Genomic DNA, 27,585 nt, shown 5'->3' with positions numbered 1-27,585 from the left:
TTGCACGTCTATGGCAGCTAAAGATGTTGAACATTTATTTCAAATATTTATTGGCTCTCTATGTTTGTTCTATTGAGAATTGTCTTATCCAGTTCATCAGTACTTTTTTGTTTGTTTGTTTGTTTTTTGTTTTTTTGAGACAGGGCCTCGCTGTGTAGCTCTGGCTATCTTGGAACTCACTCTGTAAACCAGGCTGGCTGAAATCTAGTAACAGAAATCCACCTGCCTCTCCCTCCTAAGTCCTGAGTTTAAAGGCATCTGTCACCATATCTAATTAGATGATTTTTCTTGGTGTTTGAATATACTTTATATACTCTAGATATCAGTTCTATATCTGATATGTGACAGAGATGTTTTTCCTAGTCTCTAGGTGGTCTTCACATGATGGTCATTGTTTCCTTTGATTTTCAAAAGCTTTTTATTTTCATGTAATCTTGTTTGACTATTTTTGAGATTATTTCTTGTGCTGTTTGTGTCCTTTATCGACAAATCACTTCTTATGCCTATATCTTGAAGTATTTTTTTTTCTAGAAATTTCAGCTTTAGGTCCTACATTGAGATATTTAATCAGTTTTGAAGTGAGTTTTTACATAGGCTGAGTGATAGGCTGTGGTATCTCTTTTTTAAACTTCATTTATTTGTGCCTCTGTGTGTCTTTGTGTGTATATATACATATGCCCATATATATTGGAGGATAGCCTTGGATCTCATTTATGAAATGCTGTCTGCATTTCAGACTAGATCTCTCATTAGCTTGGATCTCACTTATTGGCTAAACTGGCTGTCTAGTAAGCCCAGAGATCATCTTGTCTCTACCTCTGCAGTGCTGGGATTATAAGCATGTGCCGTTACACTCAGCATTTTGACATGTGTTTTAGGGCCAAACTCAAGTCCGTGTGCTTTTGGAGTGAATAAGTGCTCTACTAGCTGAGCTGTATCTCTAGCCTGCTTTCGTTTTTCTATGCTTAATAAAGGTAGAGTATTTTTGCATATGGGAAAAAGAAGAGTTCTAATTTTATTTTTTTCAAGTAGTAAACTAATTGTCCCAATATGATTTACTGAGTATTCCATTTTATTCTGTTTAAAACACTATGATCCTGATCTATTAAATTAATTTATAAATTGCTGTGTGTGTGTCAGAGGACAACTGTGAGAGCTCGTTCTTCCTTCCACCATGTGTGCCCTAGGGGTTGAACTTCGGTGGTCTACCTTGGCAGGATACAATTTTACCCACTAAGCCATCTTACTGTGGGCTATGATATATTAAATTTCTATGTGCATGTATGCAAATTAATATGTGTGATTATTTCTGTGTCATTAATATATTAGTATATTAAGATCTTAGTGCATTTGTGAGAAATCATGTAATTACTTCTGAGGCAGCTTTTTATGTTGAATGACAAGGTGTGTCTTAGCTTGGGCTGCTTTAACAAAATGACAAAAAGTTCTTTATTCATCAAGACATTTCCCCAGTTCTAGGATATAAAATTTTCTATACATACTCATTGCATTCCTTCAACCCGAGGCCAAGAAATAATCAAGCATTGTTATGTTCAGTGCAGCATGACCACCTACTAAAAAATAATAACCACTATTGACATATGAAAGTCACAGTTAAGAAACCATGATACATAATCTTTTGGACTGTGAACCCAGGCCTCTCTTATGCTAAACATTTACTTTGCCATTTAATAATATATAACATTAGTCCCTTGAGAAATGTTATTTTACTATATTTATAAAATTCTTAATTCATCTAAAAGTAGAATAATAAAATTAGTGCAAGTGATTGATTAATTATATTTCGTTACAGGCATGCCTTCTCCTGAGATCAAGCTTGGGCTCAAATTCCTTTCCAGAAAGGACTCAGAAGAGCAAAAGAATAAAAACAAGGTGATGCCAACTCTTAGTGAGGACCTGGTGTTGCAGGTACGTTGATGTTATTTGAACATATACCTGTCAAAAGCTGGGGCTGCTAGCTAAGAAATTACTAATTATAAGGTTTTGTTGTCTATTACTGTTTGTTTCTCTTCCTTTGTTCAGTTATACCTTTAAAAAGCAATCATTCAATTTCTTTGTTGCAAATTTGATGAAGGACACTGATTTTAGGACAGGTAATTAAAATATTTCCCTTTTTATTCTACCAGTTTTCTTTTCCAGTGGAGATAAGGTAGTAAAATAACAGAGGTTAGACATAGGATATAATAATTATGATTTTCATTTCAATTTTGTATCAGTTCATTTTAAAGTTTGTGAAGGAAATACCAGTCTATGTGGTGTAATTTGAGATAAGCAGCGATAAAGACCCACTGTTGTCTTGTATATGTGTGTGTGTGTGTGTGTGTGCAGATAGTCTAAGAGTTATTTGCTTCTCCTCAGTGCAAAGCTATTGGGGAAAGTAGGGGATGATTTAGTTAGCACTTTGGCTTGATTAAGTGAGCCAGCCAGGGATACCTAGCTACAAAGTCTTAAAGAATTGAAAAGCTACATATAAGATCTTACTTTGTAGTCCAGGTTTGCCTGGGACTCGTTAAGTAGCTCAGGTTGGCCTTGAATTTGGAAGTCTTCCTGCCTCTTTTCTCCCTCCTTCCCTCCCTCCTTCCCTCCCTCCCTCCCTCCCTCCCTCCCTTTCTTCTTTCTTTTTAAAGCAAAACAGGCTTATTGGAACAACTTGAACCAAGTACATGTGTATTGTCCAGGCACAGATAGCTGACGGTGAGAGAAGGAGCACTGCATGGAGGGTTTCTGAAGTCTGGGTGGTTATTAAGGTCTTTTTACTTGGAGTTGAAGTGGGCTAGCTTTAGATTCCTAAAAGACATCTCTTCCACACAGGGCAGGAGTTTTTATCTTAGATGGTCAGCCTGGGTCTATCATGGCACCATTTTGCCTAATGGAACTGTTAATGGGCGTTAACAGACCTAGAGATTACTCATTGCAGGGAGTTTTTGCTTTTAAAGAACAGTGAGCCAACACACACATTTCTCACTGCTGGAAAAATACCTGACCTGTGCAGTTTAAGAAAGAAAGGTTTATTCTGGCTTACCGCTAATGAGATCCTTACAACATGGTGGGGAAGCTGCCTCTGCCTCTTAAGTGCTGGGATTGCAAATAGGAGCTACCTCACCTGACTCCCCCCCCCCCACACACACACACTCAGAGAGAGAGGGGGGCATGCACATGCGTTTGTGTGCGAGTTTACTCGCACTTGGGTATGTGTACATTGAAAGTCAAAGTTTGACGGTTATTTTTGTTAGTCCCTTGCCACTATGTTTTTTGAGTGAATCTGGAATTAACTGATTCTGACAGACTGACTGGCCAACAAGCCTCAGGGATCTTTCTGTTTCTGCCTCTCCAGCACTGTCTTACAGTTGGAGACCACCACGTCTGGCTCTCATGTGGACGCTGAGGATGGAGCTCAGGTCCTCATGCTTGCAGAACAAGCACTGTACTGGCTAGACCCTCTCCCTAGTCCCCACCCATATGTTTTAATAGCAGGAATGGCAGGAATTCCAGAGGTGACTGAAGATTTATTTAATACCACACATAGGAAGGTTTATTTCATAAAGTATCGTTGATAAAAGGAGAAAATTCAATGCCAATTTTTTTTCCTTGAAACTGAGATAACTATATTTGGCTTCTGATAATCTGTTTAAATTTTTCTTTTGAAATTTCTGAGTTAAGAAGAAACAGTTTTTTAGCTAGCTTTTGAACTGAAATAAGAAGTGTGTATGCATGTATGACTATATATTCATATATATGTATGTTTCCATTCTCCTGTGGTTCTGGGGATTGAACCCTTACTCTTAGCAGGTGAGTACTTTAACAGTAAGCTATGTTAATAGCCCTTCAGAAAAATTTTCTGTTTATTTTTAAGCACTTACAGTGTGATTTTGTGTCAGGCTCTCACTTGCACCTTAGAATATGGATTTGAGTCTTTGATTATCATAGTACTTAGAGTAGTTTTTAAAAATACAATTACCAGACCTGTACTGAGTAGGAAACGTCCAATGTTGTCGCCTCCTAAGTAAATTCCAGTAATCAGCAATTTGGGCACAGTTGCCTTAGATGCTTCCGAGTTAGTGGATGTGCCTTTCAGAGGTTATCATTAGATAGTCAATTAGATATGTTCATTTTAAAATCAGGTTGTGAAAGATAAATGAGTAATTAACATTTGTCCCTCTTTTTAAAAAATTTTCAAAATTTCATTGGAAAACTAGAAACTTTTTATCTTTTCCTTATACCTCCGTTTGTTTGGGGCTACAGTGAAAGGTAGACAGTGTAATGACCTATTTAAATATCTGTAGCACATTTTAGTAAATCATTTTCTAAACTGACATATGTTGCTACTTTCATCCAGCTTTGTTTTTGTTCTATCAAAAGAAGCCTTTAAAATTTGATTGTCTGAGAGGAATTTAGTGTGTCAGAAATAAAAACATGGAGGGACCTGAAAAGATGCTTTCCCAGAGTTATTTAAAAGAAAACATACTATTTTAATAAATTGAATCAGACTTCTAAGTAAATTCTACCTAAGAAATCAAGTGCCAGGTGGCAGTGTCACAGGAGACTGTGGCTGTCATCCAGTGTTATAAGAGAGCAGACCAGGAAGGAAGATCTGTGGTGGGATTCGTACCATGCTCCTCAGTAGCTCTTTCCCATTGCTTTGTGCTTGGCATTGGAATAACCCTGTCTAATCTTAATATTGCTATATGACAAGCAGTTTATGTTCACTTTTTATCATTATGAAAAAATGCCTGAGAAAATGAAAGCAAAATATTTACTTTGGTTAACAGTTTCAGAGAATTCATTCCAGCATTCTGGCTCCATTCCTATAGACCTCATGACAGGGAGCATAGGTACAGTGGAGCTGCTCTTCCTCATGACGGCTGAGAAAGAGCGAGAGTAGAAGGGGGGCAAGGACAGGCTGACAGAACACAGGAAGAGCCAAATGCACTACTCAAAGGGATGGACTGCTTCCCTACAATAGGCCTACCTCCTAAGTTTCCACTACTTCCAGTAGTGCTACCAGCTGGTACCAAGCCTGCAACCTGTGAGGAGGGGAGCACCATTCCTGGTGCAAATCATGACACTGTCTTACATTCTTACATGCCTAAATTCTTGTTTGTTTGAAGAATTTAGTGATATGTCTAGAGAGAAAATTGGGAACATAGGTATCTATCAGAATAGTTGGCATGATAGTCAAGTACTAGGTATCTAGGTATCCTAGGCCAGTAGGTATCCAGGTAGTTGTGTAAATGAGGGTGGTTTGGATAAGACCAGCATATATATATGTCCTTTTTAATCTATATCCCTGTGCATGCTGAGTAACTGTCATTGAGCTGTATCCACATCCTCAGTATTTAAATGTGTGCACTTGAGTAAAGATGTCTGTGTTCTCCATATTATCTATGGGCTGCATCAAAAAGCCTGGTTTGAAGAAAGATGTCTACTTTTCCCAGAAAGAGAGAATGGTTCAGTTGACTGCCTTTGGACTTTATCAACACTGTTAGTTTGTTTATTTTAATTCATTGATTGATTATGTAATATGTGTATTTGTGGGCACATGCAAATTTGTTTTTGTTTGTTGGTTCTAACACATCATCTGCATTGTCAGCTCTCCTAGTTTCTCTGCTATGTCATTAATTCTTTAGGTCTCAAGCCCAACAATTTGCACTGCAGATTTGGACATAATTTCTATAATCATGGGTTTCAACTCTTTACAATAAACTATTTATTTATTCATTTGTCCTTTGGGGTCTGTTTTTCTGAGTGACCCTAACTAATTGCAGTGGGTAGCATTAATCTCATAATCCTTTTCTTGGTCATTTGTAAAAGATGCTTGCTTGATAAGAAATGATTATTCAGTCCTGCAGTTATTACCAGCAGGGCAGGTCTCCACATCTCCTCTTTGAAATACAGCTCAGTATTCAAGCAGGATGAATCCAAATTGAAGCCTTCCTCCTTCCGCTTCAAAAAACTGTTTCTTTAGTTTATGTGTAAATATGTATACAGAGGCCAGAACTGGAGTTGAAGGGGGCTGTGAGCCATAATGTGGGTGATGGAAACGGAACTGGTCCTCTGCAAGAACAGCAAGTGCTTTTTCTTCTGAGCAGTCTCTCCAGTCCATCCTCCTTCCTCTTTTATGCATACATGGAGGTGGAATCGGTTAACTTGAATCCCAAAAGGAATGTAGAAAGGGCACTGAATAGATCAACACTTGCTTGATAACATTTAATCGAAAGGAATTAGCAAGGTCAAGGAGAGGAATTTTTTTCCTTTTCTTTTCCTTTTTCCTCTTTTCTCTCATCCCTTCTTTTGCCTTTTTTCCTTCTCTTTCTTTCTTTTGTCTTTTTAAGCTCCAGTGAGCAGGTAGCAAGCAACCTTTCCTACCATCTGCCACTTTGAGGTAAAAATGCTGAGGTGCCCAAGTACGGGTGAGTTTTCAAAGCTCAGGGCACAGGGAACACTTTGACTCTACTGGGATGATCACTAAAATACTATTGGTGTCCCTTTTCTGATTCAGGAGCTCATTCTGATTTAATTCTTACAGTTCTGGAGTTGTCCTTGCGGAACTTTTGGTGGTTTAGAAGTATTTCTGGGAAGTAGTGTGATTAAAACAGGGCTTAGGACTTGGCCCAACTTGAGCCAAGAAAGTTCTAATTCAATCACTTTGTGTTTAAGTTATTCTTAAATACTAATAAGTGAAATGTCAAGCAACTCTTTCAGCATTTGTTAGTACTGAAGTAATGTATAGATGGTACTTTATGTATTATCTGTATGACAGCCCCTAATGAGCAGTCATGTGTATATGTAGAATAATTTAATATTTTTAAATTGTATAAACAAAACTAGGCTCCTTAGTCCAAGAGAAGTATGTGTTAAGGAAATGTTATCAATAATTTATAAGTAGGCCAGCGCCGCTCGTCTGCGCCCGGACGCTACAGCTCTAGGGTGAGGAAGGGCACCATGGTGCGCCCTAGCAGAAATAAAAAACCAGTCAATTACTCACAGTTTGAGGACTCTGGTGGTGACTCTGATGATGATTTTATTGAGGCAACCATGCCTAGAAACAAAAAATCCAAAACTTTGCCAAAGGAGTTAAAGCAAGACAAACCAAAACCTAACTTGAAGACTCTCCAGAAAGAAGACATCCTACCAGCGAAAGCCCCTAAAAAAAGGATGGCTTTAGATGACAAGGTCTTCCAGCGAGGCCTAGAAGTTGCCCTGGCTTTATCTGTGAAGGAACTTCCAACAGTCAGCAACCAAGTGCAGAACTCTCAAGAAAAACGCACTGACAAGCAAGGTGATAGGAAAACAGAAATGACGGATAAGTCTCCTGCTGTCTCTAACTGCAGTGTAACCAGTGATAATTCAGAAGATTTAGACAAGATGATGGAGGAGGGGGACTCTGGCAGTGTTGAAGGGGAAAGGAAAACATCAAAATCTGAGGCTCAGCGGAGTAGGGTGCCTTTGGAAAGCAGCAGTGCTGGTGACACTGAGCTGGACAGCGCCACTGGTGAAGATTCAGAAAATGATTCTAATTTTGAGGAGAGTGAAGGAAGTGATGAGGACTTTGCAGTGAGGAAAGGTAAAGCCAGAGAAAAGAAGAAGAAAGCAGTGCAGAGAAAAGCCGTGGTAGAGAAAGAAAAGCAATCAAAACAAAAAAAGGAGACCTCAGGTGTGGCTCCAGCTGCCATCAAGTCACGATCTCCATCCTTACCCGAGGCAGTTGGACTTTCTTCAGAGGCCGTTAGGAAACCAGCAAAGATGTGCAGCCCTTCAGCTGAAGGCAAGAGGCCCAAGTGGGTCCCCCCAGCCGCCTCCGGAAGCAGAAACTCCAACAGTAGCCCACTGGCAGGAGCACCCACCAAGTCCCCAAGTCAGAGCCTCCGCTTGGGCCTCTCCAGACTAGCACCAGTTCAGTGTTTGCACCCAAATGCCACAAGTAGCCAAGTGCGGTAGCAGGAAAGAACCCATGGGACCCTTGGTCCTGCAAGCCGGTTGTTGTGTTCAACTTGTACGTGGAGGAGCCCTTTATTGAGTCCAACAAAGGATCTCTGCCTGTTTTGTGATTCTTTTTTTTTTCCTTTTAAAGTATTTTTAAGAAAAAAAAGGCAGGGCCTTGGAAGTTTTGGTTTTTTTCCTCCCTTGTTGCAAATTCCTGTTGTGGTGGTTTTGGTGGGTTGATGAAGAGTGCATGTCGTCTGTGGGTGGCACTGCCCGCTGTGGGCGGGCGGGGCCTGCTCCTCTACTCGAAGGTGACCACGTTTAAATTCTGAGATGGGAAGTGGAGGGTGAACAGATGGCGGCGGCCTTAGTTTAGCTTTTCCTTTGCTGTCTAGTCATCCTCGTCAGTCTTCTGCTTCTTGGTGTCAGCATCATCATCCTCATCGTCTTCAGCTACCTGCTGCCCGTAGGAGCCTCAGCTTCCTCATCATCATCTTCATCTTCCTCCTCACCATCACCTCCTCCTCCTCTTCCTCCCCACCTTCTTCCTCTTCTTCATCTACCTCATTGTGGGCCTCCTGCCCCCCATTTTCCTCCTTAGCATTGCCATTGGCAGGTGCATCTCTTTCATTCTCTGCCTCCTCCACAACTTCTTTCTTCTCCTTCAAGTTCTTGGTGGTGGTCTCGGAACTGGTATCCACAGCCACGTCTGATATGGTGGGGTACTCTGGTGATCCGCTGCAGCGAGGGCAAGAGGAATCGAGTTTGAGGACTCTGGTGACAGAGTTGCCAGAGTCCTCCATGGAGGAGGAGGAGGTGGGCCACAAAGGCGGCTGCAGCGGGCGCCGAGCAGGACCGGGAACAATGTCCTGTTTGTGATTCTGGTCTCAAAGCTTTTCTGTCTTTTAGCAAAGGGTTCTTGGGGCTCCTCATGCCACTCCTGGCACATCTGTAGTTTCATGGTATGTCTCCCAGCTCTGTCTGGTGTACAGCACCCTAACTGAATTGTTCAGAGCGTCTGGCAAGTGGGCATCTGGGCTCCTTCAGGAAGGATTTCTAAAATTTTTCTCACCTCCATGTTTCTTTAGGTTGTTACTAGCTTGCTGTTTATCCAGGTCTTCCTTTGTAAGAATTCTTGTGTACATACTAAAATGATGACTATACTGTAGCATGTGTCCCCTACATGGGAACAGATGGTTATCTACAGCAGATAGAATTTAAAAGCACTTTATGAACTTTCATTGTCAAAATTTAAATAAAAATGGAAATGTTAAAAAAAATAATTTATAAGTAAAACACTGGATATTTGTTATGAGTAATCTGCTTTAGTGCATGTGAAAGTAGTTTATGTTAGATACTAAGTTTTCATAGAGAACCAAGGTGTTTGTTCTGATTTTTTTGTTTGTTTGTTTGTTTTTCCTGGCTTCTTTGCCAATCTCAGTAATCCATCTGAAGAGCTGAAGAGAGTGATAACACAATAAAGAGTAATTTCTTTAAAGACATAAACAGATTTGGTTCTTTTTAGATCCTCCAAATTGATTAAGTTAGCCTAATCTCTCACATCGTACTTTCAAAAAATAAAATAGTAAGACACCTATATAGTTTAATGTCTGGTCAAAATATGAAGATGTAGGAGCTAGAAAAAAATGTAGTCATGTATATAAAAGAGATAGATAGCAATTCAGGTCTCTTATGAAAAAAAGATGATGAAAGTGTGTTCTTCAGTTTATTAACTGATCAATGAGTAACACCAGCCACCATTGTATTAGTGTCTTTAGCTCTTGAGTGGAGTTGTGTCTTGTGGAGAAGGAAATGAAGGAAACAACTAGCTGTCTTTGTAATTACTTCATGTGAAAATGATCATGAGTAGTTGCCCTCCATAGGAAAGTTCACTGGCCTTTTATGAAGATAAGTGAAATGGGCAAGATAGTCATTTGATTGAATTGTTTTATGGAGATGCAGATATATTGTTACAGAAACCTTAATCTAGTTTCTGCAGGCCCATCAGGGACGCTATTTCTCTGGCCTGTGTGGAGGCCCAGCATTCTAAACTACTCAAAACATAAGTGCTCATCCAGATTGGGCTGGCATCTGGCGTACAACCAGCACGAGGAAGGGGGGCTCACCTTAACCCATGCTGAAGAGATAAGCAGGATACTGAATTATTTTAATGAAATACTATACTTTTCCTTCTCAGAATTTGCACTTCCTGGTACGGGCCCTGTGAGCTTCCATGTAGTTTGTCTGAGTCTGTCTGACTCAGAACAGTGTAACTTTACTTCTGTCTTTTTCTCTCAGCCCCTAAGTATGCTTTATTTATTTGTTTGTGTTAAGTTTAAATCCCAGTTAATGGAGATCTGCGATCACTGATGTAATAAGCCAATCCACCTGAATTAATAAATCCAAGTTTATTCTGAGTACAGCATTCCTAGGTGACCCTAGGAAAAGTTGAGGAGACCACCAGGGGAAACCATGAGGTGGGGGCTTCTTATGCCCTGTGGGGATCGAGCCACCAATGGTGGGCCTTCTGGAAGGGGGTAGGGGTTTGGGGATGGGGGGATTGGGGGGTAGGGTGTGGAGTAATGCCCCCTGAAGATGGAGCTCTCACCTGAACATTCCAGACTCATGGATGCCAGGAGCTGGGGTGACGCCTCCACCCAAACATTCCGGACTCTTTGGATACTTGGCTACCAGGGGCTATGGTGAAGCCTTCACCCAGACAGTTGTTTGTTTGTTTTTGTGCTCTAAGCTCTCTTGCTCCTCTAAAAGTTCCTTTTATGCTGTGTGGGTGACCTCTATGCCAACGTATTTAAAACATGACTCTACCCCCACTCCATGCTCTGATCAGCTGCTGAGATTTACAGCTTGTCTACCCTAGGGTTTTTCTTTAAATGCTAATAATTTTTTTCAAGTTTCCATTTGAGTCATTCTTAAATTATTTTATTAATGAGACTAAGAACTACAAGAAGGGACTCTAATTTACTCAATAGCAGTGCTTAGACGTATGTAGGTCCATTCTTAGTAAACTGATTCTGGGGTGAGGCTAGTTTCCTTTTATAACCTTTGAGTCTCTGAGTTTTATAAAGCCTGCGTAGAAGGATATACATATACATGGGACATGGGTGGGTAACTCCCATGTCTGTAGACTCCATAATTAGTGAATAGAATGAACATTAATTGGAGAAGATGAGGTGATTTATTTTCAAATTTTGAAATATTTATATTATTTGAAGTAATAGATGGTCATAGGACAAGGGAGAAAAGATTTTATTTTGATCCCCTTTGGCTAGCTATAGTATGCTTATAATTGTATTTGTTATCTCAAAAAATTTTTAAGGTATTTTGTTGTTGTTGTTGTTTTGTTTTTCAAGACACTGTTTCTCTGTAGCATTGGAGCCTGTCCTGGAACTCACTCTGTAGATCAGGCTGGCCTTGAACTCACAGAGATCCGCTGATCTCTGCCTCCTGAGTGCTGAGATTAAAGACATATGCCACCACCACCTGGCTTATTCACTTTATTTTTAAATTACAATGGTGTAGGAGGTTCTTCTATGTGTTGCTTTCATTGGTTGAATAAAAAAAACTACCTTAGCCTTTTAATAGGGCAGAACATAGGTAGGTGGAGTAGACTAAACTGAATGCTGGGAAGAAGGACAGAGTGGTAGACGCCATGAAGTTCCTGCCTGAGACTGACGCTGGTTAGGCTCTTTCCCAGTAAGCCATGACCTCGTGGTGCTATACAGATTATTAGAAATGGGTTGAATCAAGATGTGAGAGTTAGCCAATAATAGGCTAGAGATAATGGGCCAGGCAGTAATTTAATTAATACAGTTTCTGTGTGGTTATTTCGGGGGTTATTTTGGGTGGCCGGGACGACAAAGCAGGCCTGCTCCTCATATAACATTATAATACTACATAATTTCCTCCCTTCCCTGAGGAGGACTGTTTATCTTTCTTTCAGCATTCCTCAGTTGCCTATAGTTCTTTGTCAATGGTGGGGCACCATGACATTTTCCCTTTCCATGCTATGCATCTATTGGTCTATTTCTTTGGGTCTTCTTTAGACACCAGTATTGTTGATGTATCGTAAGTGAAGCATTCCTACCATTTCTAGGAGATATAATCTCACAGCAGCTTTCCTGGTCCTCTGGCTCTTACAGTCTTTCTGTTATCTCTTCTGTGATGTTCCCCAAGCCTTAGGTGCAAGAGCTGTGTTGTAGATGTGTGGATTGTGACTGAGCACCCCACTGTCAATTTGTTTCTCTATATTTTAATCAATTGTGCTTTCTGTGTTGGTCTTCTTTGGTTGCAAAGAGAAGTTTCTTTGAAGAGGGTTGAAAGTTACACTTTTTTATGGTTATAAGGATAGATATTTAGAATGCAGTTAGGAATTAGGCTGGTTTTATAAAGTGGTAGTACTAGGTTCTCTTCTAAGATCTATGACCTCACTATCCATAGGTGGTTGACTAGGTTTTCACTGTCAGGCATGTTTTCTTTCCTGTTAAGTGGCCTTAAGTTCAGTTAGAGAGCTGTTGGTTACCACTGGTACTTCAGGGCCACTCTTGCACCCCTAGGCCTTCCTGTTATGCTGTTATGCATTGTAGTTCATAAGCATTGCACTAGGTAAGACTGTTGGTTGCTTCCTACCTTGGAAGCTTCCATTGCCCCTCCTGATACTATGCAAACTTGTCCTTAGGGAAGAGGCTTTTAGGTCAGATTCAGTTTAGATCCTCCAGGTCTTATGTCTGAAGTACATGGTGTCTTCAGCAATAGGAACTTACCACCAGCCCCTCGGAGACAACCAAGGGCAGCAGTAATAGTCTCTCTATATAGTTGTGAAAGTCTCTTGAGCTCCCCTGACCTACAACTCCAAAGAAGATTTCCTGTGCCTGGTTTTGGAGTTTTTGTTAGATAGTTTGTGGGTTTTGGGCAGAGTATTATCAGCCCAAGTAGCAGAACTTTAGCTAGATATGCACTGAACATTAATTGGAGACTCTCATATACCATGATTTATATGTGTTTGTGTGCTTTTTCTAAAAAAATAGGATTGTATTGTTCTGTTGTTAAAATGTTTGTATATTAAGGCCAGTGCTTTATTCTCAGAAAGCTGTATCTATAGATCGTAGAAATAGGCAGGGGACTCCCAGAGCAATTTTTAAAAAAATATTTTTTTGACGATGACACCATATTTAAGGCAAGGTTCTTTTGAAAGTGAGCAAGGCAAATATACTGTGAAACCTTAAACTGAAAAATTGTATCAGTGAATTTTATCTTTTTTTGAACAGAATGCAGTAGCTTCAGTTTTTCTGGTCTGATATGAGAATAAAAGAAACTGCTGATCATTTAATGTACAGAAGGAGGCATATAAAGGAGATTCTGAAGGAAGAAAATATAAGGAGAAATGATATAACTATATTAAGATCTCAAAAAGAAAAAATGAGGAGCTAAGAAACACTTAAGAATTCTCTGGAATGCTTCACTTTTGGTTTGTTTCATTATTATTCCTTAGTTTGGAAAATAAAACCTACTCTTTCCCCCCCTTAGGATCCTCAAGATGAAGCAACACAAAATCAAGTTCTGTTACAGTTAAGTACAATGACTTATGGCTTCTTTATATTATAGGGTATTTATTTTGTTACTGTTTGGAGAGCTGAATCTGTTTTTATAGGACTTAAAATTATATATTCTGGAATGTTAGTGGGGTAAATAATAGATTGTTTTATAAGCATTCAAGATAAATTTAATTTAATATGAAAACTTAGAGTAAAATAACTTTTTTCTGTCTGCTAATTGTATTTAAAAAGTGAATTTATAACATAGCATAAAGGAAGATCTTGTAGAGTCTTTGGTGTAACAAAACTTTATACTCCTACGGTTCTTGAAAAACAGTGGTTCTCAAAATACAGCTTGCAAACTCCCTGGTAGTTCCTGAGATTCTCTTAAGAGCTATTTTATTAATAATACTAACATATTTGACTCTTTCTGTGGGGTTTACATTTGCACCAACAGTAACCAAGGAACCAAGGCAGCCGTGGCAGACAGTACTTGTAATCATCTTGTTTTTAACTGCTGTGTGCTAATTGTAAAAAGGAAATAATGTTAATTTTACTGAAGAATGTGTTTAAGGAATATAGGTAGGAAAGGAAGGGTGAAGGAGTTTGGGGAGACATCTCTTCTGGGAAGTGACCTTCCAGTGTGGCTGCTTTGAGGCAACAGACATTCTTTTGTACATTGTTCTTCATTTTCTCTGCCCTCCAGTGGCCCTGGAATTTGGTGTAGATGAAAGTCATATCAGTGTGATGGTAGAGTTTTATGTACATTGCTTGATTAAGATAGCAGGTCTGGACCAATCAGAACATCAGGCCTTGCCCCCAACTCAGGAAGACATCTGCTGCGCAGGTGTAGGTAACATCAATCAAAAGAACAGGTACAGGTCACACCAATCAGAAGATCAGAGACCCTCTGATGCAACAAAGGCCAAGATCTACTAGAAGACCAGTCCCCAACTTGTACAGAGACTCCCTATTAGTTCAGAGGTCATACCAGCCACCAGAAATCTGTGTCACAAAGACCAGAGAGGAAAGAGAAACCAAGGAACAAGATACCCATACAACAAAGACAATTAAGAAATCAGCACCTAGACCTATAACCATCCTAAACCCAGATGCCTAAACACCAGTGTAAGACTACAGTCAACAACAACCAGGTCAATATGACACCACCAGAGCCCAGCTATCCTAAGACAGCAAGACCTGAAGAAAGCAACCTTACAGACAACTACCATGGGAGCCCCTTCTGCTCCTTCAGCAAATAGCCTTTAAAATACCAGTCAACTTGGGTTTAGTCTCTTATACTAGAAATGCAGCTGTAAAACCTGCACTTGCTCTCTTGCTTCCTGCTCTCACTTCCAGCTGCTAGACTCTGTTCCTATTCCCCATTTGTGCAGAGGACTGTGATCCTAGGACAGTGATCTGTGAGTCTCCTTTTATAAATAACCCTTTATTATACAAATTCTGAACTAGTGTGGGATTATTTTGTAACTTTTGCCATCATATGGTGCCTGAACATGGGGACCAGACCACACTTTTTGGGATTGATCTGCCAGCTGCATGGTACATTGGGCACTGACTCCCGCCCACTACTCTAGTTGGCCCTCAGACACAGCAGGCTACTGCTTAGCACTCCTTGGCTCACGCCCCCATGCTACCTCTCTGTGTGTTACACACCAGCCCACACACTGCTGCCTGCGATCCCCGCAGTGTATACAGTCCACAACTCATATTGACGAAAAACTTTGTTTTTTTTTACTCCCTTGAGCCTCAACTCTCAGAATCGTTTGATCAGCTTAATAACTGCTCTTAATTTATTAGATAAAGCATATTTTTTAGTACCTAAGTAAGCAACATGTGTTGTTCGCTGCTGCTAGTGTCTCTCAGCCACATGGCTGCAACTGTGATACCTGCTGGCCCATAACGATTATTACACCTACTCCAATTCATTGTAGTTACTTTATGACAGGTAAGACCTGACAAACTACAAAAAAATGACTTATAGCATCCAGGAGTTCAGTAATTAGTTTGCTTGTACTGTGGAAGGTGTTGTGCAAGACTTACACTATTTTCCTTCCCTTTATTTGATTCTAGGAATTAGCTTTGCTTTCAAGATTATCTCATTAAAAAATGGTTCAATACTATGGAGAGGGATAGCATCAGTTTGACAAAATTATCTGAAAGAATTTGTGCTGTTGAATCTAACTATCAAAATCTGTTGTAAAGTTATGATATGTCCAAGGATAAGACATTATCTTAAATGTATAAGTTTCATACCTTAGAACAGAACACTGGACAGGAGATTCAGACTTTTAAAAAGCCAGTAGTAAAAAGATTCGAAAATATTGAGGAATTTATTGAAATGATGAGCAGAGACAGAAGATACAAGGACAGGATTTAGCCTCATCAGTATGTGCCAGACCCCTAGATGACTTACATGGAGTTTCAAGTGCATATCTGGTAATTTCCTCAGAAAAACCATCTGGCACACAATACCCTAAGGTAGTCAAAGAATATGCATGGGAACCAATACATATGAGTGATTTAAAAGAAATAAAGCAAGCAATAGTTTCTTATGGGCTACATTTACCTTTTGTCAGGGAAATGGTGAAAACGTGGGCTTCAAGTACTAAGCTACCTCACACGATTGGCTTGGCAAGGGTCATTACTCTGATCCTCAGGAACAGGCTCACTATGACGAATGCACCTTGTCCCTATGCAGCACAGCAACTTTAAATGCTTGGGACAGGATTCAAAGACTGAGTCATATATTAGAGTTAAACAGGGCCAGAGAGAACCCTTTACTGACTTCTTACAAAGATTAACTAAGGCTGTACAATTAGGAGTGACAGACCCTGAAACTAGATGTATACTAATTGAATTCTTGGCTTTTGAAAATGCCAACTTAGAATGTAAGAAGATCTTGGGTCTGTAAAAGTCAGATCAGCACCCATAGATGAATGGATCTTGCATACAATGAATGTTCAAACATTTGACTATAATACTGAAGCTTGGGTAGGAGATGCAATTTCCAATGGAATGAGGAGACAACAAAATGCCAAACGTTTTAATTGTGGAAGAATAGGGCATTTAAGAAGGGACAGTAGACAAGGAATTCCTAGGAATAATGTCTCCTCTAGGAATGACAAGAATAGGAGGACTTAGCCTTCTGGTATATGTAGGAGGTATAGCAAAGGCTAGCATTGGACTAATGAATCTAGGTCAAAAAGAGACAGACAAGGTAACCCGATACCACCAGGAAACTCTTTGGGGTGCCTCTCGCAGGCCCTGATGTTAAATAAGGCCCAGTCATTCCCAGTCACTATGGACAACATGTCTCACCAGGAAAATTAAACAGTCCAGTGCCTACTGTAAAAAACTATACTGTTCTGGATGATGGAATAGACCTGGGGGATGAGTCAAAAATTCCAGTAGGAAATAGGAAATGTATATTTTAGCAGACTTCTATAAATGATCAAAGACCAAAGCTAAGAGTGCGTAGAAGTGACACTGTAATTGAGGGATTACTAGACACAGGTGCAGATATGACTATCATTACTCCAGAATCTTGGCATCCAGATTAGCCTCTTCAAGTTGCAGATATTCAATTCCTAGGAATTAGAACCCTATTTCAAGTAAAACAAAGCACGAGGTGGGTCGAATGCATAGGGCCAGAAGAACAGAAAGGAAGGCTGAGGCCATATGTAACTAATATTGCAGTGAATTTATGGGACCGTGACATATTGGAGCAATGGAATACCCAGGTTAACATTCCTGCAGTCGCCAAAACTCATGTTTCTGGGAAGGATATTATATAATATTATAAATAAAGGTCACCAGCCATTCAGGCTGTACAAGAGCACAAAGCAGTTAGCAAACCTTCAGAGGTACTAACAGCCTTGCCTTTAAAATGGTTAACTGAGAAACCCATATGGGTTAAAAAAAAATGGCCTTTAATGGAAGACAAACTGCAGGCTTTAGAGCAGCTGGTACAGGAGCAATTAGATGCTCACCATATTGAAGAATCAGCCCGCCCTTGGAATTCTCCTGTATTAGTTGTTAAAAATAAATCTGGAAAATGGAGAATGGTGACAGATCCAAGAGCTATCAAGAAGGTTATCCAACCTATCGGCCCTCTACAGTCTGGAATTCCTCTGCCTTCTCTATTATCAAAAGGATGGCTTCTCATAGTTATTAATTTAAAGGATTATTTCTTCATTTATACCTTTACAAGGAAAGGATCAAGAAAATTTGCTTTCACAGTGCATAGTTATAATAATTCTCAGCCTAGTAGGAGTTACCAGTGGACTATCTTCCAACGGGGCATGCTCAGTAGTCCCACCCTGTGCTAAATCAGCCGTTGGAAATAATATGTAAGCAGTTTCCTAAGTCTATAATCTACCATTACATGGATGACATTTTGTTTTTTGACTCAAATTCAGATACTTTAGAATGTTTGAAGAAGTGAAAAAAGTTTTACCTAAATGGGGATTACAAATTGCTCCTGAAAAAAATACATAGAGGAGATTTTGACAATTACCTAGGTTACAAAATAGGTTTTCAGAAAATTAGAACACAAAAGGCACAAATTTGGAGAGACCAATTGTGATCTCTTAATGACTTTCAAAAATTGTTAGGAGATATTTCCAGTCAACGACTGGCTGTTGGGATAACACTTGACCTCATAGTTCATTTAAACAAGACCTTAGATGGTGACAAAGACTTACATAGTCTCAGAGAATTAACAGCTGAAGTGGAAAAAGAATTGATGGTCATTTAAGAGAAACTGTAGGAGGCACATGTAGATAGAGTAAATCCAAATCTTAATTGTATTCTTGTCATATTGCTTTCCAGAACTTCCCCTACAGGAATTTTAATGCAGAGAGAAGATATTATCTTAGAATGGATCTTTTTTTATCACATAAACCAAGTTAAAAAAATTAAAACTTATGTGAAAAAGTCTTTGGATCAATTATAAAAGGAAAATTGAGATTTCATCAGCTAGCAGGAATAGACCCAGCAGAGATTATAGTTTCTTTTACTGCTGGTGAAATTAAAAAATTAAGAGAAGACAATGAATCTTGGCAAAGAGCTTGTGCTAATTTTATGGGAGAAATTAATAGCAATTATCCCAAAAGTGATAGAACTAACCTCATAAAGAGAACACCTTAAATTCTTCCCTGAATTGTACGTGATGTACCAATAACTGGAGCCCATACATTTTATACAGATGCAAATAAATCAGGAAAGGCAGGTTACAGATCAGAAGAATTAAATAAGGTGAAACAAAGCTCTTATAATTCTGTCCAAAAGGCAGAATTATATGTTATTCTCATGGTACTAAAGGATTTTAAAGAACCTTTTAATATAGTTACTGATTAGTAGTATGCAGAAAGAATAGTCTGGCATATTGAAACTGCTGAGTTTATACCAGATGATACAGAATTGACTTTATTATTCATTCAGGTTCAAGATATAATCAGGACTAGGCTTTGTCCCATATATATAACATACATCCAATCCCATATGGGTCTGCCAGGTCCTCTAGCACAAGGTAATGCAGAAATTGATCGATTATTGATTGGAAGTGTGCTAAAGGCATCACGATTTCATAAGAAACATCGTATCAATAGAAAATGTTTAAAGAGCTTTCTATTACATGGCAACAAGCTAAGGAGATTATAAAGAGATGTCGTACTTGCTCTTTTTATAGTCAAACACCATTACCAGCAGGGACTACCCAAAAGGGTACTCAAATGAATGAGATCTGGCAGATGGATGTGTTCCACTTTACAGAATTTGGAAAATTAAAATTAAAACATGTACACCGCACCATTGACACTTATTCAGGTTTTCAATGGGCAACTGCCTTGAACTCAGAAAAGGCTGATTTAGTAACCACACATTTATTAGAAGTTATGGCCATCATGGGTATACCTGCACAAATAAAGACATAATTATCCAGCATATGTGTCTGTTAAATCCATTTGAGTCATAACATCTGTTAGTTCCCTTATTTCTCTGTTAATTTTTTGTCTGATAGATGTCTAGTGGTGAGAATGGGGTGTTGAAAGTCTCCCACTATTAGTGTGTGAGGTTTAATGTGTGATTTAAGCTTTAGTAGTGCTTCTTTTACATATGAGGGTACCTTTGTATTTGGGGCATAAACGTCCAGTATTAAGATTTCTTCTTGATGGATTTTTTTCCTGTGACTAATATGAAATCTCCTTTGTTTCTTGCGATTGATTTTAGTTTGAAGTCTATTTTATTACGTATTAGGATAGCTATACCAGCTTGTTTCTTAAGTCCATTTAATTGGAAAAATTTTTCTCAACCCTTTACTCTGAGGCAATGTCTGTCTTTGAGGTTGAAGAATGTTTCTTATATGCAGCAGAAGAATGGATTCTGTTATCATATTCAATCTGTTATCCAATCTGTGTCTTTTTATAGGTGAGTTGAGTCCATTTATATTAAGGGATATTAATGACCAGTGATAACTAGTTCCTGTTATTTTAGTTTTCATTGTTGATGATGTTATTATATGTACTTTTTCCTTTCTGTGGGATTTGCTGCTGTGAGATCATCTAGTGTCTGCAGTAGGAAGGCTGCTTGTTGGTTCCGGCCACTTAGCCCTGAAATAATCTCATAGAAACTGTATTAATTAAATCACTACTTGGTCCATTAGCTCTAGCTTCATATTGAATAACTCCTACATCTTAATTTAACCCATCTCCATTAATCTGTGCATCACCACAAGATTGTGGCCTACCAGCAAAATTTCAGCGCATCTGTCTCTGGTGGTGGCTCCATAGCTTCTCTCTGACTCTGCCTTCTCTCTCCCAGCATTCAGCTTAATTTTCTCTGCCTACCTAAATTCTGCCCTGCTTTAGGTCCAAAGCGGTTTCTTTATTCATTAATGGTAATCACAGCATACAGAGTGAAATCCCACATCAATTGTCTGTGTTTTGTGGATGTAGCTAACTTCCTTGGGTTGGAGTTTTCCTTCTAGTACTTTGTATAGGGCTGGGTTTGTGGCTAGGTATTGGTTAAATCTGTTTCTGTCATGGAATATCTTTTTTTTTTTGTACATCTGTGGTGATTGAAAGTTTTGCTGGGTATAGTAGTCTGGGCTGGCATCTGTGGTTACTTAATGTCTGCATAATGCTTGACCAGGACCTTCTGGCTTTGGTTGTTTCTTGAGAAGTCAGGTATGATTCTGCTAGGTCTGCTTTTATATCTTACTTAGCTGATGGGGGAGTGTCATATATCAATCTGTTGATTTCATTGGTTAAGCAATAAAGAAACTGCTTGGCCCTCGTAGGTTAAAACAGGTGGGAAGAGTAAACAGAACAGAATGCTGGGAGAAAGAAGCTGAGTCGAGGAGTCGCCATGATTCTCCCACTCCAGGCAGACGCAGGTTAAGATCATTCCTGGTAAGCCAGCTTGTGGGCTACAGCAGATTATTAGAAATGGGCTAGTCCAGGTGCGAGAGCTATCCTAGAAGAGGCTAGATAGAAATGGGCCAAGCAGTGTTTAAAAGAATACAGTTTCCATGTAATTATTTCGGGTAAAGCTACCGGGTGGCGGGACAGAGCCCGCCACACCTATTTCAACACTTAGCCTTTTTCCTTTGCAACTCTTAATATCCCTTCTTTATTCTGTATATTTAGTGTTTTGATTATTATGTGGCAAGTGGACTTTTTGGTGTCTGTTTGGTGTTTTGTAAGCTTCTTGTATCTTTATATCCATATCTTTCTTTAGGTTGGGAAAGTTTTCTTCTATGATTTTGAGTTGGACTTCTCCTTCTATCCCTATTATTAAGTTTGATCTTTTCATGGTGTCCCATATTTCCTGGCTATTTTGTGTTAAGTTTTGTTAGATTTAATGTTTTCTTTTACTGATGAGTCTATTTACTATATTGTATCATCAGTGCTTGAGATTATCTCTTCCATCTCTTGTATTGTCCTTTTATGCTTGTGTCTGTGGTTCTTGATTGTTTTCTCATATTTTTCATTACCATAATTCTCTTGGTTTGTGTTTTCTTTATTGTTTCTATTTTTGTTTTCAAGTCATGTATCATTTTTTTCATCTGTTTGATTGCTTTTTCTTGGTTTTCTTTCAGAGATTTATTGATATCTTCCATTTTTTTGAGGGAATTCTTCATTTCCTCTTTAAAGGCCTCAAACATTCTCCTAAAGTTATTTTTTAGGTCATTTTCTTCTGCTTTATCTATTTTTGTGTGTTCAAGTCTTGCTGTTGTAGAGCCACTTGTTTTTGTTGATGACCTGTTGCTCTTTGTGGTTTTGAGTGTGTTCTCACCTTGTCTACCCATCTTTTTCTCTGATTGGTGTAGTTAGGGCTGTGTCTCTGGTGATCAGTCTTCCAGGTGCCAGTGGATCCAAAGCTCACATGGTTGCTCCTCATGGTGTAATCAGGGCCATGTTTCCCGGAGGTTGCTCTGTGCTCCCAGGGGTAGCTCTGCATTCCTGGAGGTTGTTCGGGCCTGCTCCTATGGAGTTTGCTTGCTTGGGCCTGTTCCCTTGGAGGTTGTTGACTCACTCCTGGTCCCAAAGAGGTCTCTGGCTCAGGCCTGCTCCCTTGGAGGTCCATATACCCTTTCCCACAGAGATCTCTGTCTCAGGCCTGTTCCTTCAGAGGTTCCTGACTAGCACCCAGTCCTGCAAAGGTCTCTGGCTCAGGCCTGGTCCCTTGCCAGTTACTCTCTTTTTGTCTTGCAAACTCTTAAGAGACCATGTATGCCAGCCCAGACTACTATACCCAGCAAAACTTTGAATCACCATTGCTGGAGAAAAGAGAATTTCATGACAAAGCCAAATTTAAATAATGTATATCTATAAATCTATCTCTACAGAAGGTACCAGAAGAAAAACTCCAACCCAAGGTAGTTAACTGTACCCATGAAAGCACAGGCAATAAATAATCGCACACCAGCAAAAGCTAAGAAATTGGGACACACACACACACACACACACCCTCTACCACCACCACCACCAACAATAACAATAATAAAATAACAGGAATTAGCAATCATTGGTCATTAATGTCTCTTGATATCAGTGAACTCCATTTGGCAGTAAAAAGACACAAGCAATAGAATGGATGTCAATGCAGGATTTATCCTTCTGCTGTATATGGGAAACACACCTTAACATCAAAGATAGACATTACCTCAGAATAAAGTGTTGGAAAAAGGTTTTCCAAGAAAATGGACCTAAGAAGTAAGCTGGTGTAGCTATTCTAATCTCTAACAAAATGGACTTGAAACTGAAATTAAACAAAAAAGATGGAGAAGGACATTTCATTTTCATCAAAGGAAAAATCCACCAAGATGACATCTCATTTCTCAACATCCGTGCCTCAAATGCAAGGGCACCCACATTTGTAAAAGGAACATTACTAAAGCTTAAATTGCACATCAAACCTCCCCAACTCTCACCAGTGGATAGGTTATCCAGACAAAAACTAAACAGAGAAATAATAAAGCTAACAGGTGTTATGAACCACATGAACCCAATAGATATCTACAGAACTTTTCACCCAGACACAAAAGAATATATCTTCTTCTCAGAACCTCACAAACATTCTCCAAAATTGACTGCATACCTGGGCACAAAGTAAGTTTCAACAGATACAAGAAATTTGAAATAACTCTATGTATTCTATCAGACCACCACAAATTAAAGCTGGCTCTCTGAAGGGGACTCCTGCACAGCGGTGGCTCCCTTCCTGACCCCAGATTAGGTACAAACCATACCCACACCTGTTTTTACAGGTATATCCTTTTTTATTGGGGGGATTTTTCTTTTTTGGGGGACAGGATTTCTCTGTAGTTTTCGGGCCTGTCCTGGAACTAGCTCTTGTAGACCAGGCTGGCCTCGAACTCACAGAGATCCGTCTGCCTCTGCCTCCTGAGTTCTGGATTAAAGGTGTGCGCCACCACTGCCTGGCAAGATATCCTTTATTAAGCATAGAGAAAAAGTTTTCTGATTCAGGTAGAAAACCAGTAGCAAATGACCTTGCAGGTGTAATTCTAAGAGGAGAAGAAGGGGAGGTTTGTGTTAGAATGGGGTAGGGTATGATGATAAAGGAGATAGAGGACTAGGGAGAAAGGGACGGGGACACAGGAAGGAGGGAAGGGATATTTGTCCTGTATAGTGGTATTTTATTTATGCTTTAATAAATAAAGCTTACCTGAAGATCAGAGGGTAAAAGTAAGCCACTAGAGGTCAGGCAGTGGTGCCACACACCTTTAATCCCAGGATTTGGGAGATAGAATCAGAGGGAACTCTGAGTTCAAAGGCACACTGTGCTACACAGGATCAGTGCAGAAACAGATTCAGGTAGTCGTGGCTCACACCTTTAATTCCAATACTAGGAGTCACACACATTTAATCCCAGAACTAATGGGGATTATAAAATAAGAGGAGACAGAGGCTCAGGACTCAATCTGCCTATGCCCAGCCTTGGTAGAGGTAAGACTTTCCTAGTGGCTTGGCTGTTTTGCTTTCCTGATCTTCAGCTTGAACCCCAATATCTGTCTCTAGGTTTTTATAATTCGTGCTACAATCTTGAAGAAACAAATTGAAGAGATCTCATATTAGTAATTTAAGAGCACACCAGGAAGCTCTAGAACAAAAAGAAGCAAACACACCCAAGAAGATTAGATGGCAAGATATAATTAAACTGAAGATTGAAATCAATAAAATAGAAATAAAGAGAACAATACAAAGAATCGATGAAATAGGGTTGGTTCTTTATCAACAAGATACACAAACCCTTATCTAAACTAATTAAAAGACAGAAACAGTATTCTAATTAACAAAGTAAGAAACAAAAAGGGGGATATAGCAACAGATACAGAGGAAAATCCAAGAATCATTAGGCCATAATTCAAAAACCTGTATTTCATAAGATTGGAAAATCTAAAAGAAATGGACAATTTTCTTGATAGATACCACTTATCAAAGTTAAATCAAGATCAGATAAACAACTTAAATAGACCTATAATCCCTAAGGAAACAGAAATAGTCATTAAAAGTCTCCCAACCAAAGAAAGGCCAGGGTCAGATGGTTTTAGTACAGAATTCTACCAGACTTTCAAAGGAGAGCTAATACCAATACTCCTTAAATTATTATACAAAATAGAACCCAAAGGAATATTGCCAAATATATTTTATGAGGCCACAGTCACACTGATACCCAAACCACACAAAGCTTCAACAAAGAGAAATACAGACCAATTTCCCTCATGAACATTAATGCAAAAGTACCCAATAAAATACTAGCAAACTGAATCTAAGAATACATCAAAAATATCATCCATCATGATCAAGTAGGTTTTATTCCAGAGATGCAGGGATGGTTTGACATATGAAAATTGTGTCAATTTAATCTACCATATAAACAAATTGAAAGAAAAAAACCCCACATGATCATCTTTTTAGATGCTGAAAAAGCCTTTTACAAAATCCACCAACACCCCTTCATGATTAAAGTCATAGAGAGATTAGGGATGCAAGGGTCATATCTAAACATAATAAAGGCAAATTATAGAAAATTTGTGTATGTAGCCAATATCAAATAAATGAAGAAAAACTCAAAGCAGTACCACTGAAATCAGGGACAAAATAAGACTGTACACTCTCTCCATACCTATTCAGTATAGTGCTTGAAGTTCTAGTTAGAGCAATGCGACAACTAAAGGCGATCAAAGGGGGTACAAATTGGAAAGAAAGAAGTCAAGTATTGCTATATGCAGATGATATAATAGTACACATAAATGATCCCAAAAATTCTACCAGGAAATTTCAGCAGATAAACATCTTTAGCAAAGTGACTGGCTGCAAGATTAATTTAAAAAAATGAATAGCCCTCTTATGTATAAATAATAAATGGCTGAGAAAGAAGTCAGGGAAGCAACATACTTCCCAATAGCCACAGATAATATAAAATAGTTTGTTGGTTAGTAACTCTAACAAAGCAAATGAAAGATCTGTGTGATTAAAAACTTAAAGTCTTTGAAGAAGGAAATCGGAGAAGATAACAGAAGATGGAAAGATCTCTCATGCTTATGGATCAGCAAGATTAATATTGTAAAAATGGCCTTTCTATCAAAACAATCTACAGATTCAGATCAATCCCCATCAAAATTCCAACACATTTCTTTATAGAACTTGAAAGACCAAAACTTAATTTCATATGGAAAAGCAAAAAACCCAAGGTAGCTAAAACAATTTTATACAATAAAAGAACTTCCAGAGATATCACCATCCCTGATTTCAAGCTTTACTACAGAGCTGTAGTAATTAAAACTGCATGATATTGGCATAAAAGTAGACACATTGGTCAATGGAATCAAATCAAAGACCCAGTCATAAATCCAAACACCTCTGGACGACTCTTGATTCTTGATAAAGAAGTCAATAATATGCAATGGAAAAAAGAAAGCATCTTTAACAAATGGTGTTGGTCTATTTTGATGTCTGCATGTTGTAGAATGCAAGTAGATCTATATCTGTTGCTATTCACAACCTTCAAGAGTATCAAAGATCTCAACATAAAACCACATACATTGAACCTGATAGAAGAGAAAGTGGGAAATAGCCTTGAACCCATTGGTACAGAAGACAATTTCCTGAACAGAAACCAATAATGCAGTCCCTAAGATTACTAAATGGGACCTCATGAAACTGAAAAACTTCTGTAAGGCAAAGGACACTGTCAGTAGGACAAAAAGGCAACTCACAGAATGGGAAAAGTTTTCACCAAGTCTACAAATGACAGAGGGCTAATATCCAAAATATGAAGAACTCAAGAAACTGGACATCATCAAGCTAAATAATCCAATTAAAAATGGAATACCGACAGAGAAATCTTGTCTCGAAAAACCAAAATAAAATAAAATAAAATGGAATACCGATCTAAAGAGACTTCTCAACAGAGGACTCCCAAATGGCTGAGATATGCTTAAAGAAATTTTCAGTGTTCTTAGCAATCAGGATAATAAAAGTTAAATTGACTTAGATTTCATGTTATACCTGCCAGAATGGCTAATATCAAAAACACAAGTGACAGCTCATGCTGAGTAGGATGTTGAGTAAGGGGAACACTCTTCCATTGCTGGTGCGAGTGAAAATTTGGAAATCAATGTGGCAGTTTCTCAGAAAATTGGGAATTAATCTACCTCAAGACCCAGCTATACCACTTCTGGAATATACCTAAAGTGTGCTTTACCACACCACATGGACACTGTGTTCATAGCAGCTTTACTCAAAATAGCCAGAAACTGGAGACAAGCCAGATATCCCTAATTCAAAGAATGGGTAAAAGGAAATGGTATATTTACACAATGGAGTGTATCTCTTAGCTGTAAAAACAATGATATGAAATTTGCAGACAAATGGATAGAACTAGAAAAACATCATCTGTAGTGAGGTAACCCAGACCCAGAAAGACAAACAATGGTGTGTACTCACTTATAAGTAGACAATGACTGTAAAGTAAAAGATAGTCATGCTGCAGTCCACGGATCCAGTGAGGCTAAATAACAAGGAGGGCTTAAGGGGTGATGTTAAGCATCTCCCTGAGAAGGGGAAATAGATTTTGTGGGTTGCCTGGGTATAGTTGGGATTGGGAAGAACAGGAATAAAATGTGTCTAGAAGGAAAAAAATACTGGGAGATATTACTGGAATTGGGAAGCATTTCGAGGTTGAGGTAGAAACCTAGTGCAATGAAAACTCCCTGGAATCTACAAGAGTAACCCTAGCAACAGCTCCTAGTAATGGAGGACATGGAGCCTGAACTCTATAACCCCACAAGGCTTCGAGTGGAGGGATTGGGACACTAACTCAGTCACAAATGGTTGACCTACAGTCTTTCCTTCCTGCATATTGTTTTGGAACTGGAGCATGGGTGAATTATCATCAAAGAAAGCAGGGAGACTTCATCCAGCAACTGATGGGAGCAGATGCAGAATCCTACAGCCAAACATTAGGTGGAGCTCAGGGAGTCCTGCAGAGGAGGGGGAGGAAGAAGCAGAGGAATCAGAGGGGTCAAAGACACCATGAGAAC

The 27,585-nt window shown here is 39.1% G+C and overlaps 2 protein-coding genes and 1 pseudogene across 2 annotated transcripts in view; 2 read left to right on the top strand and 1 right to left on the bottom strand.

The window, feature by feature from the left end:
- Ankrd31 (ankyrin repeat domain 31) overlaps positions 1-27,585 on the top strand; it is a 164,926-nt gene that overhangs the window by 19,421 nt on the left and 117,920 nt on the right. Inside the window, exons 3-5 of the mRNA XM_041663201.1 lie at positions 1,814-1,929; positions 13,489-13,534; positions 15,814-15,816. Of these exons, the coding sequence (XP_041519135.1) occupies positions 1,814-1,929; positions 13,489-13,534; positions 15,814-15,816 (165 nt within the window). The remainder of the gene's footprint in view (positions 1-1,813; positions 1,930-13,488; positions 13,535-15,813; positions 15,817-27,585) is intronic.
- Positions 6,913-7,959, top strand: LOC121455813 (RAD51-associated protein 1-like). The gene has a single exon (XM_041663504.1). The coding sequence runs from the start codon at positions 6,964-6,966 to the stop codon at positions 7,957-7,959; it is 996 nt and encodes a 331-aa protein (XP_041519438.1). The 5' UTR covers positions 6,913-6,963.
- Positions 8,336-8,877, bottom strand: LOC121455814 (annotated as a pseudogene).

The sequence above is a fragment of the Microtus oregoni genome, unplaced genomic scaffold (assembly GCF_018167655.1).
Source record: "Microtus oregoni isolate MIOR12 unplaced genomic scaffold, Mior012 000014F_ref0000157, whole genome shotgun sequence".
NCBI classification, from domain to species: Eukaryota; Metazoa; Chordata; class Mammalia; order Rodentia; family Cricetidae; genus Microtus; species Microtus oregoni.
The sequence above is the reverse complement of the archived record's forward strand: the minus strand, read 5'-3'. Positions and strand labels throughout refer to the sequence as shown.